Source organism: Arvicola amphibius, chromosome 10 (genome assembly GCF_903992535.2).
Source record: "Arvicola amphibius chromosome 10, mArvAmp1.2, whole genome shotgun sequence".
In the NCBI taxonomy this organism is placed as follows: Eukaryota; Metazoa; Chordata; class Mammalia; order Rodentia; family Cricetidae; genus Arvicola; species Arvicola amphibius.
The window spans coordinates 71704489-71723479 of NC_052056.1; the positions used below are offsets into that span (position 1 = coordinate 71704489).

An 18991-nucleotide genomic window follows, 5' to 3' on the forward strand; every position below is an offset into this window, starting at 1 on the left:
TGGGCACTAGGATCATAAGAGTGCGCCATGAAGCTAAATGAGCCAATATTCTTCTTTAAAAATATTACATTCCGGGGCTGGAGAGATGGCTCAGTGGTTAAGAATATTGCCTGCTCTTCCAAAGGTCCTGAGTTCAATTCCCAGCAACCACACGGTGGCTCACAACCATCTGTAATGAGGTCTGGTGCCCTCTTCTGGTCATCAGGCATACACGCAGAAAGAATATTGTATACATAATAAAAAAAAATTACATTTCTTTGTGTGTGTGTGTGTGTGTGCGCACGCGTGCGCACACACACACACACACACACACACACACACACGCAGCATGCACCAGTGCCTGTGCATGCATGCACGTATGAAGGTCAGAGGACACCTTCCAGGAAACTGTTCTCTCTTTCTACAGTATGGGTCCTGGGGATTGAACTAAGTTCATCAGGCTCAGCAGCAAAGCCTGAGCTTGCTTGAGTCTTTACTCACTGAGCCATCTTGCTGGCCCCCTAACATTCTTTATAAATATTTTTTTAAATTTATTTATTATACAATATTGTGTCTGTGTGTATGCCTGCAGGCCAGAAGAGGGCACCAGATCTCATTACAGATGGTTGCTGGGAATTGAACTCAGGACCTTTGGAAGAGCAGGCAATGCTCTTAACCGCTGAGCCATCTCTCCAGCCCCTTTATAAATATTTTTAAAGTACTTAAATTTTTATCTTTAATTTCTTAATCTTCATATCAAAGCTAATAATTGCATAATCATTTCTGGAAATAGGTCAATCTATATGTTAATTCCCCCAAAAGACTGAGAATATTTTTTAAATTCAATGTTAAAAAAATATATTACAATGAATGTATAGTGATATTTTGTTTGTGTTTTAATAAAGCTTGCCTGAAGATCAGAGTGCAAAGCTAGCCATACTAGTCAGCCATACAGGTCAAGTAGTGGTGGCACATACCTTTAATCCCAGCAGCCACACTAGTTAGGCAGTGGCGGTACATGCCTTTAATCTCAGTACTAGAGAGGAATATAAGACAGGAGGAGACAGTCTATAGTCTGAGGTTTGATGGAGAGCACTGCAGTCTACAGTCATTCTAAGGACAGGATCGCCCTTTTGTTTGTCTGAGCCTTAGAAGAGGTAAGAACTCTCTAGTGGCTTGGCTGCTTTGCTTTTCTGATCTTCAGCTTGAACCCCATTATCTGTCTCTGGGCTTTTATCAGTCAAGCTACAACAATGTAATTTTTTTTTTCAAACTAAGTACAAACATCAGTGTGTAGGGCTAGAGGTACATAAATTGTACTTAAGATTTAGAAAACCCATTTCAGGCGCCCTATAATCCTAGTACTCAGGAGATAGAGGCAGGGGCATTTCTGTGAGTTTGAGACCAGCCAAGTCTACATAGTGAGTTTTAGGACAGCCAGGGCTATGAAAAGAGACCCTGTCTGAAAAAAAAAAAGAAAGATATACAAGGTCCTGGGTTCCATTTCCACACAAAACAACAAAAAGTGAAAAAAAGGCCAATATCCCAGCCCCACTGACCTCTCCTGCAGGGGCCACATTCCGTGTTCCATTACAAGCAGAAGACACCATGGGTTTTGTGGTCAGCTGGCATGGGAATCCAAGTAAACTTGCAGCATTGTAGAAACTGCTTTTCACTTGGTGAATGATGCAATCTAGAAAGTATCAACAAATTATAAACATAGCATTAACTTGCAGAAAAAAATTAATGATGTTTTGAAAAGAACCTATCTTAGTTTTTAATAAAGTCTTACTTTGAACACTCAACTAAAAATGTATCTATAAAAGTACTTTGGGGCCATCAAGATGGCTTAGTGAGTAACAGTGCTTGCCCTGCAAGCCTAGCAACCTAAGGTTAACTTCCAGAACCCACATAAAGATGGAGACAACTGAACCCACAAAGTTGTCCTCTGACCTCCACAGGCATGTCATGACACAACTCCACACGTGTGTGTGCATCATACATACACGAATAATACTTCCAACTGAAAAAATGGAATTCTAACACATGAATTTTGTCTTAATCAACTAGCACAGCTGCTATGAAATCATTAAATTATTACTTTAGTGCCACAAACTGATTCCCAAGAAACGATCTGCAATAGCAGCTTCTGAGCAGTAGGCTTTGTAGAATACATAAAAAGAAACTTCAAAGAGATGAGGGATAAATGAACAAAGAACACACAGACTGCCAGGCACGGAAAACCTATAGAGAACGCTGATACTCACTCACTAGTTTCCTAGGCGGGTAACAGCATGATTACTTTAAACAACCATCTACAAAGCCCCTCATAAATCCTGACTGAGAGAAAACAAAAACAAAAACAAACAAACAAACCATCTCTTGAGCATCTGCGACAAAGAAACGCTATCCCACGACTGAACCAGATGCATTGGACAATCTCAAGCTCACTTCTTCCTGGTACCAAAGATTACAAAATTGAGAAGTAAACAAATGGGGGGGGGGGAATTTCAGTGCTCCTCTACTTCCTTCTTTTATAATACTACCTCCTCACTTCCTACACATCTATGTTTCCTACAGTTTCCTTTATACTTGCCAATTAAAGATACTTAAAGAACTAGTTTCTTCCTCAGAGAAAAATAGGCTAAAATGGTGGCTTAAAGCAACAGAGTTCCAATGTAGATAAAATGCAAAATAAATACTCTCTAGGAAGGGGAACGGCTCAAATAAGTGAGAAAACGTGTTGGTCAGGCGGAGCAGAATCCAACTTAGAAGTAATTTACATATTTGCTGACCACAATGGCGTACACTTGTAATTCCAACATTCAGAAGGCTGAAGCATCCTGTTCTAATTAGGGTTACTATTACTGTGATGAAATGCCATGACCAAAGGAACTTGGAGAGGAAAGGGTTTATTTGGGTTACACTCTATCATTACTGTTCTTCAAAGTCAGGACAGGAACTCACACAGGACAGGAACCTGGAGGCAGGAGCTGATGCAATGGCCATGGAGGGGTGCTGCCTACTGGCTTACTCCTCATGGTTTGCTCAACCTGCTTTCTTTTTTGATTCCGTTTGTTTGTCTGTTGGTGGTTGGTTTGTTTGTTTATTCTGAGACAGGGTTTCTTTGTAGCTTTGGAGCCTGTCCTGGAACTCGCCTGCTTTCTTATAGAACCCAGGACAACCAGTCCAGTGAGAATACAATGGGCTGGGCCTCCCACATCAGTTACTAGTTAAGAAAATCTCCCACAGGCTTGCTTACAGCCAGATCGTATGGAGGCATTTTTTTCTCCAATGACTCTAGCTTGAGTCAAGTTGACACAAAAATAGCAAGCATAGGCCGGGCGGTGGTGGCGCACGCCTTTAATCCCAGCACTCGGGAGGCAGAGGCAGGCGGATCTCTGAGTTCGAGGCCAGCCTGGTCTACAAGAGCTAGCTCCAGGACAGGCTCTAGAAACTACAGGGAAACCCTGTCTCGAAAAACCAAAAAAAAAAAAAAAAAAAAGAAAGAAAAAATTGCAAGCATAATTCCAAATTCATGAGGTGAATCCCAAGTTGGAGACCAGCCTGGGCAGCACAGTAAACTTAAGGATAGCCCGTGCTACATATGGAGACCTTGTCCTAAAAAAGAAAAATACTAACATTTTCAAATTAGTTGTTTTTCATTTCAGGAATTGGGAGGCAGTTGCAGGTTCTTCCTACGATAAGCTGAAGGATTGTTTCTACTCCTATGGTTGGTGTGTATTCCACAGACTCTGGCAGACAAGACATACTTCTTGATGAGAGTATCAGACACTAAAGTATTGCAATGTTTTACTTTCCTACAAATTTTATCAAAAAATGGGTCTATCCTAATACTGTGTCAGCTCATTAAACTCTTACAAAGGAAGGTCTCACCTATAAAAGAGGCTCACATGACCTGGTGTACCTGAGACTCTGGTTCTCACAGTAAAATCATGGCTTTGCTCCATGAGGTCCCCTTCCCGCCTTCACCTCTGCTGTCTCTTCTCCACAAAGCTACCTAAAGTCACCCAGAAGCCAGATGTGCTTACCGTGTAATTTCATGTAAATCACTGAAAATTAAAAATTCAGTTCTTTATTGAAGTGTGAACCATCACACTTCAATACTCTAGAACTGGGGGGAGGGGGCTGAGGAAAAGGATTGAGGACAATTTGGATTACTTAAGACACAGCCACAGCCGCACACACACACACGCACATACACTGAATTTAAAAACCTTGAATTCTTTGAGTTCATACTAGCCATACTTCAAGTACATCACCACAAGAAGAGCTGCTGGCCAGCACGCTGTGCTACCAAGCTGCATCACCAGTTCTGATTCCTTTCTGCTGTTTGAAATCAAAGTCTGTATTCAACAGAAATGATGGAGTGGGGTGATCCTCAGCACAGAAGTAGGTGACTACCATATACAACTAACCCAGAACCTTCTCTAATACCACCAAAGTGTTGCTTTGTAGTACGAGGGAATGAAATTTGGGTGTTGAGTATATTAGACAATCACCGAACTTATTTCCACCCCCTAACTACTTTACTTTGAAACCGATCTAATTCAGTAGTCTAAGCAGGCTTTGAACTTTGATCTACGGGCTTCGACATCCTCAGTAGATAAGACCAAAGGCCTGTCTTTACCAGGCCCTAGGTACCACCAGTTGTTTTTTGTTTCTGGTTTGGTGTTTTTTTGTTTTTTGTTTTGCCATGTTGCTTTATGTATTCTACTACATTCAAGTACAAGCTACTATTTATTTATATTTTTTTTAAAAAGCTCATCTTTCCTTAGTTCAAAATGATTATAATTAAGCCTAGAGTTAATTTTTTTAATTTCCTGTAATTACGTAAGATCAAGACATACTCAGTATTTATTAGATTTAAATGAAATAGCAACAAGTTCCACAATTAACCAACACATCTGGAATAACCCAGATTCACAAGCACTGTTGAAAACAGGGATCACACTATAGTATTCTACTGTGCTTGGCCCTTTAACCTGCTTTTATTCTTGTCTACCAGGAAGATACAAGAAAGCAGATGAGACAACAAATCAGATTGGTTCACGCAGCCAGATGAATCTGATCAGTCAGTTTAAACTGGTGCTTAAAAATAAAGAAAACGTCCCTTTTTATTACAGACTACTTTAGCACATATCTGAAAGCCAGTGGCGTAGGGAAGGGCAGGAAAGAGGCAGCTTTTTCACTGTCGCAATATTTTACCTTTGGATTTTGTTCCATACATGTATTTTTCATACTAAAAAGAAATTTTCAAAATGTAATACCTAATCTTGGTCTTTTAGCTGGGATTTCATCAGTGTCCACTGTAGTAGAAAACAGAGTGCTGTAAAGAAAGGAAAAGAAGTATGTATATACATATGCAACATATGTATTTCTATAAAGAAACTTACTCTGAGCTGGAGGTGTGACTCGGTTGTACAGCACGTGTTTAGCATGTAAAATCCTCTGGGTTCAAAACCTAGCACCAAGACAAAAACATACCATACAACCTTCCTAATTCCATCTACAATTCATAAAATGGGATGAAACATATAAAACAGAATGCTAGTTCTAAATCTTATTTTTTTAATTTTGGTTTTTTGAGACAGGGTTTCTCTTGTGTGACAGTCCTGGCTGTCCTGGAACTCATTTCATAGACCAGACTGGCCTCAAATAAACAGAGACCCACCCGCCTCTGCCTCCTGAGTGCTGAGATTAAAGGTGAGCACCACCACTGCCCAGCTGCCTGGCACTTATTTCTAAATCTTAAGAAAGACCCAAAACTTCCTATCTCGTAATGATGTGTAATCTTGTCAAACTGAACCAATAAATCATTTGTTTTTGGAACAATAACCCCAAAGACAGCAATTTTTTACTTCAAGTGTCAATATTAGCAGCCTTAAGAGGTATGTTATTAGGGGGGCTTTGGGAGAGAGTGATTAACTGCCCCGCCCGATGGGAAACAGAACAGGCACGGTAGACAAGCACTCTACCACTAAGACACACCTCTAGTCCCTAAAATGGGGGGAGCATTGAATGATTCTGAATGAGAATAACTGTTAGCAGTCCCCATTCAATAAAATATGCAATTTCATTGTACACCAGACTCAGCATAAAACACTGTCTGCCCTTACCTAGTACACCAAAGATTACTTTAGGAACTTTACAACATCTTAAATTCTCTTGATTCTATCTCTCTGGAATATGTACCAGTTTAGCTAACACCCAATCCCATTAGTGACCTACATTTCTAGAATCATCTATGAATCATTTAGTTCTAATTCCCCCTAAGTCAATTTTTGTCCACTTCTCTGGACCTGGAAACACAAAAATAACCATCATCCTCATAATAAATGAAGCAGACACAGCATAGTAAGGAAGGTTGGGAGAGACTTATGGGGAATATAGAATTTGTACAGTGTTTTACTTTCTAGATAAATCCTTAAAGGGGAAGGCTATAAAACAGGTAAAGGTGTAGCTGCTAAGTAATAATATTTGTAATTTCCCTCTAATTTTAATCAAGCCTTAGAGTGGGGTACCTACTTTCTTTCCGCCTCTTACAGCGATGCTAAAGAACTGGACCATTCTCCTCCCCTCCAGCCCAACACACACAGCTGCTGTAAAACAAGACAACAGCTGTTCCTTGGTGAGAAGAGAACAGGACTTGCAAATGACCGTGGGCCAACTCCTAACCTACTGGCTTGTCCCTGCGCTGCCCGCCCGCGGTGACACCGGGCGACCGGAGCTGTTTCGGGCGAGCAGCACAGCGGCGGCCTCCCGCTCCCCTTCCGCTCCCAGCTTGAAGGGCGGACTCGCCCCCAGGCCTCCGCGGTCCCGGAGCCGCCGGTTCCCACAGGCCCGCGGCGCCCAACGCCAGCGCGGGGGAGGGGACCGGCGCGCGGCCGCCTTACCTGCTCGAGCGCCGCCTCTTGAGCAGGGCGCGAGCCCCGGGCGCAGGCCGCTCGCACAAGCGGAGAATGGTGCCGAGAACCCTAGCCAGCCATCTGTACATTCCAGGCCGGAGCAGCAGCGGCGGCCGACACACCCCGAGACGCGAACCCCAGAGCTGTCGCCGCCGCTGCCGCCTTCGCTGCTTCAGCCGGAGCCAGGTTCAGGCGCGGGCTTATGACGCCATCAGAGGGCCCACAGATTCAACGTTCCCCGGGCTCAGGGAGGACCCGCTCCGCGCCGCTGACGTCACCTTCTTCCGCCCAACGGGAAAGCGGCCTCCGCGATCTGCGCACGCGCAGCCGGGCCCCGCTACTGGTAAACCTAGCAACAGGAAGCCGGCCCGGCAGAACAGGGTCTTGCGCAACCTTGATTGGCAGGACTGGTGGGCGGGGCTTTCTCTTTGGCGGAGCCAGTCAGGAGTCGGCCTCGGGACAAGGCCCACAGACCCGGACCACGTGTACCGCCGCTAAGGAGAGAGAGCTACCTGAGGGGCCGGATGGTGGGGGCTCTGTAAAAGAACGCGGACGGCAAAAATAGGTCAGCTTAGCGATCGAGTGTTTAACGTTTTACTCTTTAATTGGCATCTACATTTGTCTATTACTTTACACGGATTGCCATCCTGTTCTCAGCAACGGAAAGCGTTAGGGAGCCTGTCATAAAAACCAAAGGTGTAGCAATTAAATCTTGTGCCTACGATAATAAAGCTGTTTTACCAGCATTTGAACAAAAGTACTAGGCCGATTCTACGTTCTTAAGGTCAAACCTACTGGAAGAGACATTTTCATAAGTAATTTTAAATTTGAATACAAGATAATTACCACTGTGGGGAAGAATGTTGCAAAGTGCAATGGAACTAGAGAAAGGAGAACCGCATGCTGGGAAATGCTGGGAAGGACAACTCCTTAGGAGAGTGTTGTGGAACCTTTGTACACTGCGTGAAGATGTATTGTTGCAATTGGTATAATAAAGAGCTAAATGGCCAGCTAGGCAAGGAGGATAAGTAGGATGGGGGGGGGGGGGAGAAGGAATCACGCTTTAATGAATTATGTGAAAGAGACGCCAACATACACAGGAGTTAGACATACAGAATGAAAGAAAGGTTAAAAAAAAAACAAAAAACCACATGGTAAAATGTAAATGAATAGAAACAAATTAATTTAAGTTATAAGAGCTAGCAGGGAAAAGCCCAAGCTAAAGCCAAGCTTTCATAATTAATAATAAGTCTCAATAATAATAATAAGTCTCTGTGTCTTTATTTGTGAGTTGGAGGCCCGATGAAAAATCTGACTACATATGGTCCCCAATAGAGAACTTAGAAAGATCCTCTGCCAATTTGGATTGAGGAAGGAGAGATATAGGAGGTCACTGGTCACTTATCTGCAGCTTTGCTGACCAATCAAGTTCTTACCCTGTTATCTGACTCATGAGTTTTTAATAATAAAGAATAATTAAACCGGGGCTGGAGAGATGGCTCAGCCGTTAAAGGCTAGGCTCACAACTAAAAATATTAAGAATTAAACCGGGCGGTGGTGGCACACACCTTTAATCCCAGCACGCAGGAGGCAGAGGCAGAGGCAGGGGGATCCCTGTGAATTCAAGGCCAGCCTGGTCTAGTTCCTGGTTAGGCTCTAAAGCTACAGAGAAACCCTGTCTCATTTTAAAAAAAAAAAAAAAAAAAAAAAAGCCTGCTGCTGCATCTCGAACTCAGCTACTTCCCAGAGCTGGGGAAGTATATGGTTCCAGACCAAGGCCGAAGTCGTGAAGCTCTGCTCTCACCAACTGGAGAGAAGACGGAATCAGCTGCCAGAGCTGCAGTGTGGTCACCTAGCCGGTTAAGGATTGGCTCACACGGTCAGAGAAGGCTACAAACGTGCAAAAAGACAGGTACAAATCAAGAAAAACTCTGAACAAGTAGAGTATGCTTAAAAATGTGTTCAAATATTAAAGAAAGAAAATGAGTACAGACCGCTGTAGAAAAATAATTTAAAAGTAATATAAAGTCTTGGGCTGGAGAGATGGCTCAGAGGGTAAGAGCACTGGCTGTTCTTCCAGAGGTCCCGAGTTTAATTTCCAGCAGCCACATGTGTAGTGAGAGGCGAGCTAATTCTCACATCTTGCTTTAACCCATATTTAGTAATGTGTGTAGCACCACAAGGTGGTGGCTTACTGGGAAAGATTCAGCATGTATGACCTGGCGGCTGGCTCCATGGCGTCTGTCTCAGAGAGGAGAGGCATGGCGTCTGACTGACTTCCCAGCATTCTGTTCTGTCTACTCCACCTATCTAAATCCTGCCCTATCAAAATGCCAAGGCAGTTTCTTTATTAACCAATGAGAGTACTCTATCACACATGGTGGCTCACAACCATCTGTAATGAGACCTGGTGCCTTCCTTGCCAGCAGTACATTGTATGCTTAATAAAAAATAAATCTTTAAAAAAATAATAAAGTCTTTAAATAGAGCAAAATAATAAGAAAAATATAAGCCACATAAAAATGGAAAATATTATAACACAGAGAGTTTGGGCCTTATATGGTGCTTTGTTAATTTTGAATTTTTTGAATGCTAATAAACAGAAAAAACACTGAGAGGGGGAGAGGCAGCAACACCAGAAGACCCAGAACAAACAGGATAGGCAGGAGGAGAGGTAACAGCCATGAGCCATGTGACAGAACATAGATTAATATAAATGGATTAACCTAAGTTATCAGAACTGGTTAGGAACAAGCCTAAACTATAGGCCGGGATTTCATAATTAATAAGAAGTCTCTATGTCATTATTTGGGAGCTGTCTGAACAGAGAAAGACTCGTTACAGGAAAGCTTCAGAGAAACAGGGACTGAATGATACCTTTGGCCTCCTAATCAGCTCCTCTGCTCCCCCTTGCTGTCAGGTAGCAAGTCTCATTGTCCTCTCTGTGAATGTGGAGGTCACACTATCAATTAGCAACTGAAAAGTCCCACATTGTTGGGTGATTGGAAATCCACCCTCCTCTCAACAGGTCTGAAAATACAGCAAAGGTTTTGACTCCCTACAAACCTCTGCTTCACTGTGTCTCAGTTAAGGCCATCTTCTGGGCTTGCTTGAGTTCAACCCAGGTGCTTCCAGTGAGACCCCTCCTTTCAAGAGACAGTGTTCCAGAATTCTACTGCAAGCCTCCTGTGTTGCTTTCCTTGGTAATAAGATGCTGACTGACCTATAGCTGGGCAGGAAAGCCAGACTAGGAAGATGCCAGGAAGAAGAAGGGCAGAGTCTGAGGAGTTGCCAGGAGATGTAGAGGGAGCAAGACATGCTGGAGGACAGGTAAAGCCATGAGCCATGTGACAATACGTAGATGAATAGAAATGGGTTAATTTAAGTTGTAAGAGCTAGTTAGTAATGAGCCTGAACTATCAGCCACACATCTATAATTAATATAAAGCCTCTGTGTCAGTTATTTGGGAACTAGCAGGTGCCAAAGAAAAGTCTGCCTACATTCCTTCAGGTGGCCTCTGGCTTGAGAGGTGTTTGGCAGAGACAATTCTAAGTATGTGCTTGCACCTCTCAATTTCCCAAACCATAATCGACACCAAGTTGTTACTTAAAGCTTGTAAAAGGAAATTAAACTAGATTCTTTTTCCTCTGAAGACTTGATAATTTAGTCTGTGCAATGTATGGATAGAAACAATAAAAAAGAAAAAAAGCAACAAATTTTGTAATATGAAAGCACAAGAGCCACACAGAATTAAGACAGGGTTGACTTTAGAGCTGAACAGGGGAAACAGAACTCACTCTTCCAGAAGAAGGAAAGTACAGAAAGAAGGGAGTCTTATTAAGTTTTATTACTTATTTTTGAGGTATTCTATCTATCTATCTATCTATCTATCTATCTATCTATCTATCTATCTATCTTCTATCTATCTATCTCCTGTCTATCTATCTATCTATCTATCTATCTATCTATCTATCTATCTATCTATCTATCTATCTTCTATCTATCATCTATCTATCTATCTATCTATCTTCTATTTATCTATCTATCTATCTTCTATCTATCTATCATCTATCTATCTATCTATCTATCTATCTATCTATCTATCTATCTATTACTTATTTGCTTTTCAAGACAGGGTTTCTCTGTGTAGCTTTAGAGCCTGTCCTGGAACTCTGTAGACCAGGCTGACCTCAAACTCACAGAGATCCGCCTGCCTCTGCATCCTGAGTGCTGGAATTAAAGGCATACTTCATTACCACCCAGCCAAATTTTTGTTTGGTTGGTTATTTTGTTGTTGTTGTTGTTGACATATTTTATTAGTTGAGAATTTCTTTTTCCCCCCCTTGCCTCTGCTTCCCAAGTGCTGGGATCAAAGGCATGTGGCACCACTACTGCACAATAAAGTTTATTTTTACATTAACTTTATTTTGATTTACTACTATGGCAAATTTCCAACTTATTAAAATTACAGAATAATACTATAGAAAGAAGTACTTAACACCTAGTTTCCAATGTTTGCTTTATTCCTAGCTACTTTATGGTCTTAGACATATTTCAAAGTCAGGGGCATATTGCTTTATTTTTCAGTGTCTAAGATATTCGTATTACATTTCTTTGTTCATATGTGTACACATGCAAGCACATGCCATGGCACATATATAGTCCTCAGAGGATAACTTGTGGGAACTGAATCTCCTTCTACCAAGTGAATCCCAAGGATTGAACTCAGGTTGTCAGGCTTGGCAGCTAAGTGCCTTTACCTGCTGAGCCACATCAGTTTTGTATACCCGCCCCCATCACTTTTTTCTTTTCTTTTTCTTTTTTGGATATTTATTGAACTCTTCATTTTTCTCTGCTCCCCTCCCTGCATCTCCCCTCCCCACTTCAGCCCTCCGCTAAGGTCCCCATGCTCCCAATTTACTCAGGAGATCTTGTTTTCTTCTACTTCTCATGTAGAGTAGATCTATGTAAGTCTCTCTTAGTGTCCTCATTGTTGTCTAAGTTCTCTGGGATTGTGGTTTGTAGGCTGGCTTTCTTTGCTTTATGTTTAAAAACCATCTATGAGAGATAACTGTCTTTCTGTGTCTGGGTTACCTCATTCAAAATAATGTTTTCTAGCTCCATCCATTTGCCTGCAAAATTCAAGCTGTCGTTATTTTTTCTGCTGTGTAGTACTCCATTGTGTAAATGTACCACATTTTCCTTATCCATTCTTCGATCGAGTGGCATTTAGGTTGTTTCCAGGTTCTGGCTATGACAAACAAAGCTGCTATGAACATAGTTGAGCACATGTCCTTGTGGCACAATTGAGCATCCTTTGGATATATACCCCAAGGTGGTATTACTGGGTCTTGAGGAAGGTTGTTTCCTAATTTTCTGAGAAATCTCCACACTGACATCCAAAGGGGTTGTACCAGATTGCATTCCCACCAGCAATGCAGAAGTGTTCCCTTTCCCTCACAACCTCTCCAGCATAAGTTGTCATCAGTGTTTTTGATCTTGGCCATTCTTTCAGGTGTAAGATGGAATCTCAGAGTTGTTTTGTTTTGCATTTCTCTCACGACTAAGGATGTTGAATATTTCCTTAAGTGTCTTTCAGCCATTTTAGATTCCTCTGTCGAGAGTTCTCTGTTTAGGCTGTACTCCATTTTTTTTATTGGATTATGTGATCTTTTGGTGTCCAATTTCTTGAGTTCTTTGTATATTTTGGAGATCAGACCTCTATCTGATGTGGGGTTAGTGAAGATCTTTTCCCATTCTGTAGGCTGTTGTTTTGTCTTATTGACTGTGTCCTTTGCTTTACAGAAGTTTTTCAGTTTCAGGATGTCCCATTTATTAATTGTTTCTCTCAGTGTCTGTGCTGCTGGGATTATATTTAGGAAGTGGTTCCCTGTGCCAATGCATTCAAGTATACTTCCCACTTTCTCATCTATAAGGTTCAGTGTGGCTGGCTTTATGTTGAGGTCTTTGATCCATTTGGACTTGAGTTTTGTGTATGGTGATAGATATGGGTCTATTTTTATTCTTCTACATGTTGATATCAGTTATGCCATCACCACTTGTTAAATATGCTTTCTTTTTTTTTCCATTTGATATTTTTTGTTTCCTTGTCAAAAATCAGATGTTCGAAGATGTGTGGATTGATAGCCGCATCTTCTATTAGGTTCCATTGGTCCTCCTGTCTGTTCTTATGTCAATACCAGGCTGTTTTCAGTACTGTAGCTCTGTAGTAGAGTTGGAAGTCAGGGATTGTGATGGCTCCAGAAGTTCTTTTATTGTAGAGGATTGTTTTCACTATCCTGGGTTTTGTGCTTTACCATATGAAGTTGAGTACCGTTCTTTCGAGGTCTCTGAAGAATTTTTCTGGGATTTTGGTGGGCATTGCATTGAATCTGTATTAGTTGAGAATTTCATACAACATGTTTGCTCATATTCACCTCCCCGACTCTTCCCAGATTCACCCCTTTCTCTACTCACCCAAGTTTGTGTTTTTTTTCTTTTTCCTCCATCAAGTTCCATTTGTGCTGCCCATAGGCCTTTCACTGGAGCGTCCAGAAAACAGTTTCCTGTACTCATCCACCACCCTGGCACTTACGCCCTCCCACCCCATCTTCCACAGTGATCCCGGAGCCTTGGGAGACTGCAGTGTACATAAGCAGCCATGCAGAGAAACTGCCCAATTAGACCGCTCTGTAGAAAGGAAGGTTTATTGGGGATCAAACCGCCAAGGCCGTTCTGGGGGAGGGGGCAAACTGGCAGAAAAGCAACCAGATTTTGTGACAGTCAGTAGGGTGAGGACTGGAGCTGATCAGGCTGTGTGGATTGTTGCTCTTTGGGGTGGTTTTAGGGAGGCTCCTGAGGAGGTGGGGGGGAAGCCTTTAGACCTAACATTCCAACCTTTTGTTGAGAAGGGGTGATGAGTCCTCTGGCTACTTCTCCTCAGTTGGAGGCTTGAGAAGAGGGATGTATCTGGAAAGAACACTGGTCCAAAGCTGGGGCGCAAGCTGGAGGGTGATGGTAGGAGACCCAAGGAAACCCCAAGGAAGCATCTGGTTTACTGACCCTTGGGTTATTTCATTAATTTGCTCCCAAAGGAACCTAAAGAAGCAACTGTTGTTATGAGAAGGATAGAGACCAGTGGAGGGTAGAACCAGGGCCCCAGAGAGGACTGTTGTGAGAATCTGGCATTGGAGTCATTTCCTAGAAGCTATACGTCATGAGCCCGTTCATGTATGTTTTTTAGTCTTTCTTCCAGTTGGCGGGACTGGTTCACACACATACTAACAACGCTCTTTTCTGAGGGAGAGCCAAGTGTGTCCCTTCTTCGCGGTTAGCAAGTCCAGGGCTCTTCAGGAGCACCGGGGCCAGAAAAACAAGCTGGTTCTAGAGTAGATGCAGAATCCTTTAGAGAATATCAGTTTCTTCTGTGACTCAGTTTATCCAAACAGCAAAGGTTAACAAAGGAGGCAGAGACAAAGGTTAAACATACATCTTCAAGTCACTGTTTACTGCTCTCCCCGCACCTCCCAGCCTCTGCCTGCCCCTCTTGTTCTGCTTCTGGAGTTTGCCCTTTTTCTGCTTATGCTGTCTCTCAGCTTGCGCCTAGAGTTTGTTCTCATCTCTAACCATGGGTTCTTTTTAAACTCCTCACCTTTTGACTCCTCACCTGCCTTCTCTAATCCTTTTCCTCCTCAGACCCAGATTTCAGTAAAGCCTCTCTGTCTTACTGCAAATGGCTAAGTCTCAGCGCAGACTAGATAACCAGTATCAGTGTGCGGGTATCCCCAAGCGACTGAGAGACTTGCCAGAGAGATGTTCAGGATCAGTGGAAGGACATCCCTCCTCCATGCATTGGGGTGCCCAAAAGGCTGTGGGCGGCTGCCTGACACACTGACATGATTTTGTAGTAGTAGGCTCCAGGAGCCAAGAGAGACAGAGACAGACTCCAGTGAGCCAACAAAAGAGAGACGGAGCAAGCAGCTCCAAAGCGGCACTTCCCAGAATAGACAAGGAAAGATGGGTGGTTAGAGGAGGAGGAGGAGAAGCCGCTGAAGAGATGGACTCTAAAATCTACAGTCTGATATGGTGGGTGGCAGGAGCCAGCAGAAACAAGTGATCTGCACCCAGGAGGGGCAAAAATTAGCAGGCTAGTTCCATTAGGAGGAACAGGTCTTTTGGGGGCTCGGTGTCCCTCCCAGGTTTTGGGCACGGAATATAAGCAATAGCATAGAGAAAGAAACTACAAAATTTCTTTCTACCATGAGCAGAAAGAAAGGCTTTTTTTTTTTTAAAATCAAACTTTCAGGGCCAAAGTCCTGTTTAGGACAGTGTCACGAGAAGTGCCGTTTGGAGGGTGGGTGCACAGTTGTGGGTCTCTGTGTTAATCACCATATATTGTAAGGAGAAGGTTCCTTGATGAGGGTTAGAGATGCATTAATCTAAGTGGATGTTATTAGGAGTCAGTTTAATAGCAGGTCAATTCAGCAGAATAATAATATTAGGCTCTCTGTTCTAAGGCCTATCACTTGTCTGGGCTTAAGTTCTTGGCCTGATAATGGGCTCAGGCTTGGGTTTCATCTTGTGGAGTACTTAACTCCAATCTCAGAAAGTAATTGTTTGGGGCTGGAGCAATAGCTCAGCAGTTAAGAGCACTGGCAGCTCTTCCAGAGGTCCTGAGTTCAATTCCCAACAGGATCTGATGCTCTCTTCTGGCATGCAGGTCACTCATACATAAAAATATAAAATAAGAAAGAAAAAAAGAAAGAAAGAAAGAAAGAAAGAAAGAAAGAAAGAAAGGAAGGAAGGAAGGAAGAAAGAAAGAAAGAAAGAAAGAAAGAAAGAAAGAAAGAAAGAAAGAAAGTAGTTGTTTGCTCCCATGATATCCATGCCACTATTACTGAGGGCTTGACTTGACAGGTTGGTCATTATTGTAGCTTGCAGGGTTCACATCAGGGTAAGATTGATGATGGCATTTCTCCTCCAGTGGCATATGTCATGCCTTCCTACTGGAAGCTATGTAAGCCGACAAGTAGGGATGAAGCTTCTGGGTTAGTACCTGCTTAAGATTCCCATATTCTGTGACTCAAGCACATGGTGTTTTCAGTGAAAGAATCTTAGCGTCCAGTTCTGCAGGGTCACCAATGTATGTAATGTTTGTGGATCTGTGGAACATCACTGGGGCCAAAAACTCCAAAAGAAGTAACTTGACCCTGGGCTTTTTATTTGTTAGTGCATGGTCTCCAGTCAGGGCACCGTTGCCTCGTGTAGAGCAACTGCATTTTAACTCTGAGGGGAGGGGGATATATGTTTATATTTTAGGAAGCTCCTATAATACCAGGTTTTCATATGCCTTTTTCAAAAGGCCTTTAGTTATTTATCTCCCTCCCCCCGTATTCCCTTCTCTACCTTACCCTCCACTCCTCCAACCTCAGTTTAACCCTTTCTGTTCCATTATTCCCTTTTAACCCTTTACACACTTCTCATTGTGGCACTGGTATAGGTTTTGAGAGTGAGGAGCCCAAAAGGCCCCTTTGTCCAATTGTTACCAATGCAGGGAAACTTTCCTTCCATCTCTACCTCCTCCCCATTCAAGCTGGTCTTCCAAAGTATTTAATGGAGCCAAGACCCTACAGAAGACAACATGCCTGGACTATCAGTGAGGATTGGTCTTGTTGTTGGCAAACTTTCAACCTTATCAAGCACTGGGTGTCTCTGAAGGGAAAGAGCAGCTTTCGTTCAGATAATATGCAACAAGCTGCTTTTGAATAAGAGCCTATCTCACTCAGGGCTGAGCACCCGGAGTAAGGAATCCGGGATGAAGTCTCATGGGACCATCACAGCACTGCCGTCCTTTCTTTGCTGTTTCAGTAACACACACACAAGAGCAGTGTTGAATGCTAGGCATGGTGTCTCATGTCTGTAAGCCCAGACCCTGGGAGGCTGAGGCAGGAGGAACATAAATTTCAGACCAGCCTGGTCTACATAAGGAAACAGCATCCTGGCCTGGAGAGATGGCCCAGCTATTAAAGGGTAAGCTTATAGCCAAAAATATAAGAAATAGTATACTGTTTCAGAAAAACTCTCATTACAAAACACAATTCTCACCTCAAAGAGAGATAAAAAGTAATTTGACTGGGGGCTGGAGAGATGGCTCAGAGGTTATGAGCATTGCCTGTTCTTCCAAAGGTCCTGAGTTCAATTCCCAGCAACCACATGGTGGCTCACAACCATCTGTAATGGGGTCTGGTGCCCTCTTCTGGCCTGCAGGCATACACACAGACAGAATATTGTATACATAATAAATAAATAAATAAATAAATAAATACTTTTTAAAAAAGTAATTTGACCTGGCACCAAATGTGCATATGTATGGCTCAGGAAAAGACTCATGTTGACCCAAATTCCATGGTCTGATGTCTTGAAATTTTTATAATAACAGAACAAAGAAAATTATAAATCATGACACATTTAAAGTATATTGGGGGAACATTATGTAGGCAGTTCACAGAAGACCAGGGAAATCTCAGCTTCAGGCTGTAGATGTTACCTGACGTCATTCTTAGCATTGCACTTGGTGGGAACTAGGGGTCTGTTTGGATACTCTTTAGAGTATCCGAATGCTTTAGGATCCACCTAGTGGTCACAAACATGTTAGGTCATATATGGAAGAGGGCAATAAATAATAATATAGCTTTTCAAGACAGGGTTTCTTTGTGTAACAGCCCTGGCTGTCCTGGAACTCACTGTGTAGACCAAGCTGACCTCAAACTCACAGAGATCTGCCTGCTTCTGTCTCCTGAGTGCTAGGATTAAAGGCGTGCGCCTCCATGCCTGGATATAAGTAATTATTAAGGGCACTAATGATGGTCTATTGTAATTTGTCTCTGGACTTACAACCTTCTAACCAGTCAGTCAGCCTTTGTAGTCAGAGCTTTTTTCCAGGAATTCTTGTTCACAAACCAAAAACTGAAATAAAATGATAAATAAATGCAATTTTGAAACATTAATTATGCATGTGAAAAGTTCCAGAGCTTTGAGATTATAGGTGTCATTCTGAATCCCAAGGCCTCATTAGCAAACAACGCCACTTAGCCTGGCCCCTAACCTTAGTTACCCTCAGAAGCCGAGAAAGCAGACTTCACTCATATTAGTTTCTGCCTTTAATCTGCCACCTGGTGCCTTCGATGTCCTGTGGACTGTGGAACAGACACTGGCCACTGCTTGTCCATTGGCCAAAGAATGGAATTACCTTAGCAACAACCCCACCACTGCCACAGCCATTTCTGGCCTGGGCAAGCTTATCAGGGGGCTAAAGGAGAATCCTAAGCCATGTGCAGTCTAAAGGATGTTGAGCCTTCTTTCTTTGGCTTGGCTAAACCGCAGCCTTGTTCCACAGGAGGGGTATTTTCCGTTGCCTAAATTTCACCATATCTGGGCGTTCTGGTCTCTTAACACACACACACACACAATCTATATTTTATATACGGATTAACATAGTATTTCTCCATGTTTTCTTAGCTTTGGCTAACCAATTCCCTACCCTCTCCTCTCCGCAACCTCACTAAAGCCACTTGAACCTTTAATCTCTAGCACACTCCACCTTTCCTTCTGTGTCATCTGTTTTATCCCTCTAATTGAAATTTTTCCCTAGGGTTGTGTCTCAGTTACTTCATTATTGTTGTGATAAAGCACCATAACCGAGGCAACTTACAGAAGAAAGTATTTATTTGGGGTTTATAGTTTGAGGGGGCCCGTGACCATCCTGGTGGGGCATAGCAGCAGGCAGACACGGCGCTGGAATAGTAGCTGACAGCATATATCTTGATCCATAAGCATGAGGCTGACAGAGCTAACTGGAAGTGGTGTGGGCTTTTAAACTCTCAAAGCCAACTCCTGGCAATGCATCTCCTCCAACAAAGCCATACATAATCCTTCCCAAATATTTTCACCAACTATGGATAAAGTGTTCAAATACAAGAGCCTAGGGGAGACAGTCTCATTCAAAACAAGACATTCCACTCCCTGGCCCACACAGACTCCTACCACTATCATAGTCCCCATAATCTATCACAGTCTCAACACT

The 18991-nt window shown here is 42.8% G+C and overlaps 1 protein-coding gene across 3 annotated transcripts in view; it reads right to left on the reverse strand.

Moving 5' to 3' along the window:
• Senp2 (SUMO specific peptidase 2) overlaps nucleotides 1-7136 on the reverse strand; it is a 46652-nt gene extending 39516 nt beyond the window's left edge. The window contains exons 1-3 of one of the 3 annotated variants that reach the window (XM_038345641.1): nucleotides 6897-7136; nucleotides 5271-5329; nucleotides 1539-1672 (exon numbers count right to left, since the gene is read on the reverse strand). In XM_038345641.1, the coding sequence (XP_038201569.1) occupies nucleotides 1539-1672; nucleotides 5271-5329; nucleotides 6897-6997 (294 nt within the window). In that variant the 5' untranslated portion in view covers nucleotides 6998-7136. Of the gene's footprint in view, nucleotides 1-1538; nucleotides 1673-5270; nucleotides 5330-5396; nucleotides 5465-6896 lie in introns of all 3 variants that reach the window. The other 2 variants (XM_038345640.1, XM_038345642.1) reach the window with 2 other exon arrangements.
• Between the last annotated feature and the right edge of the window lie 11855 nt (nucleotides 7137-18991).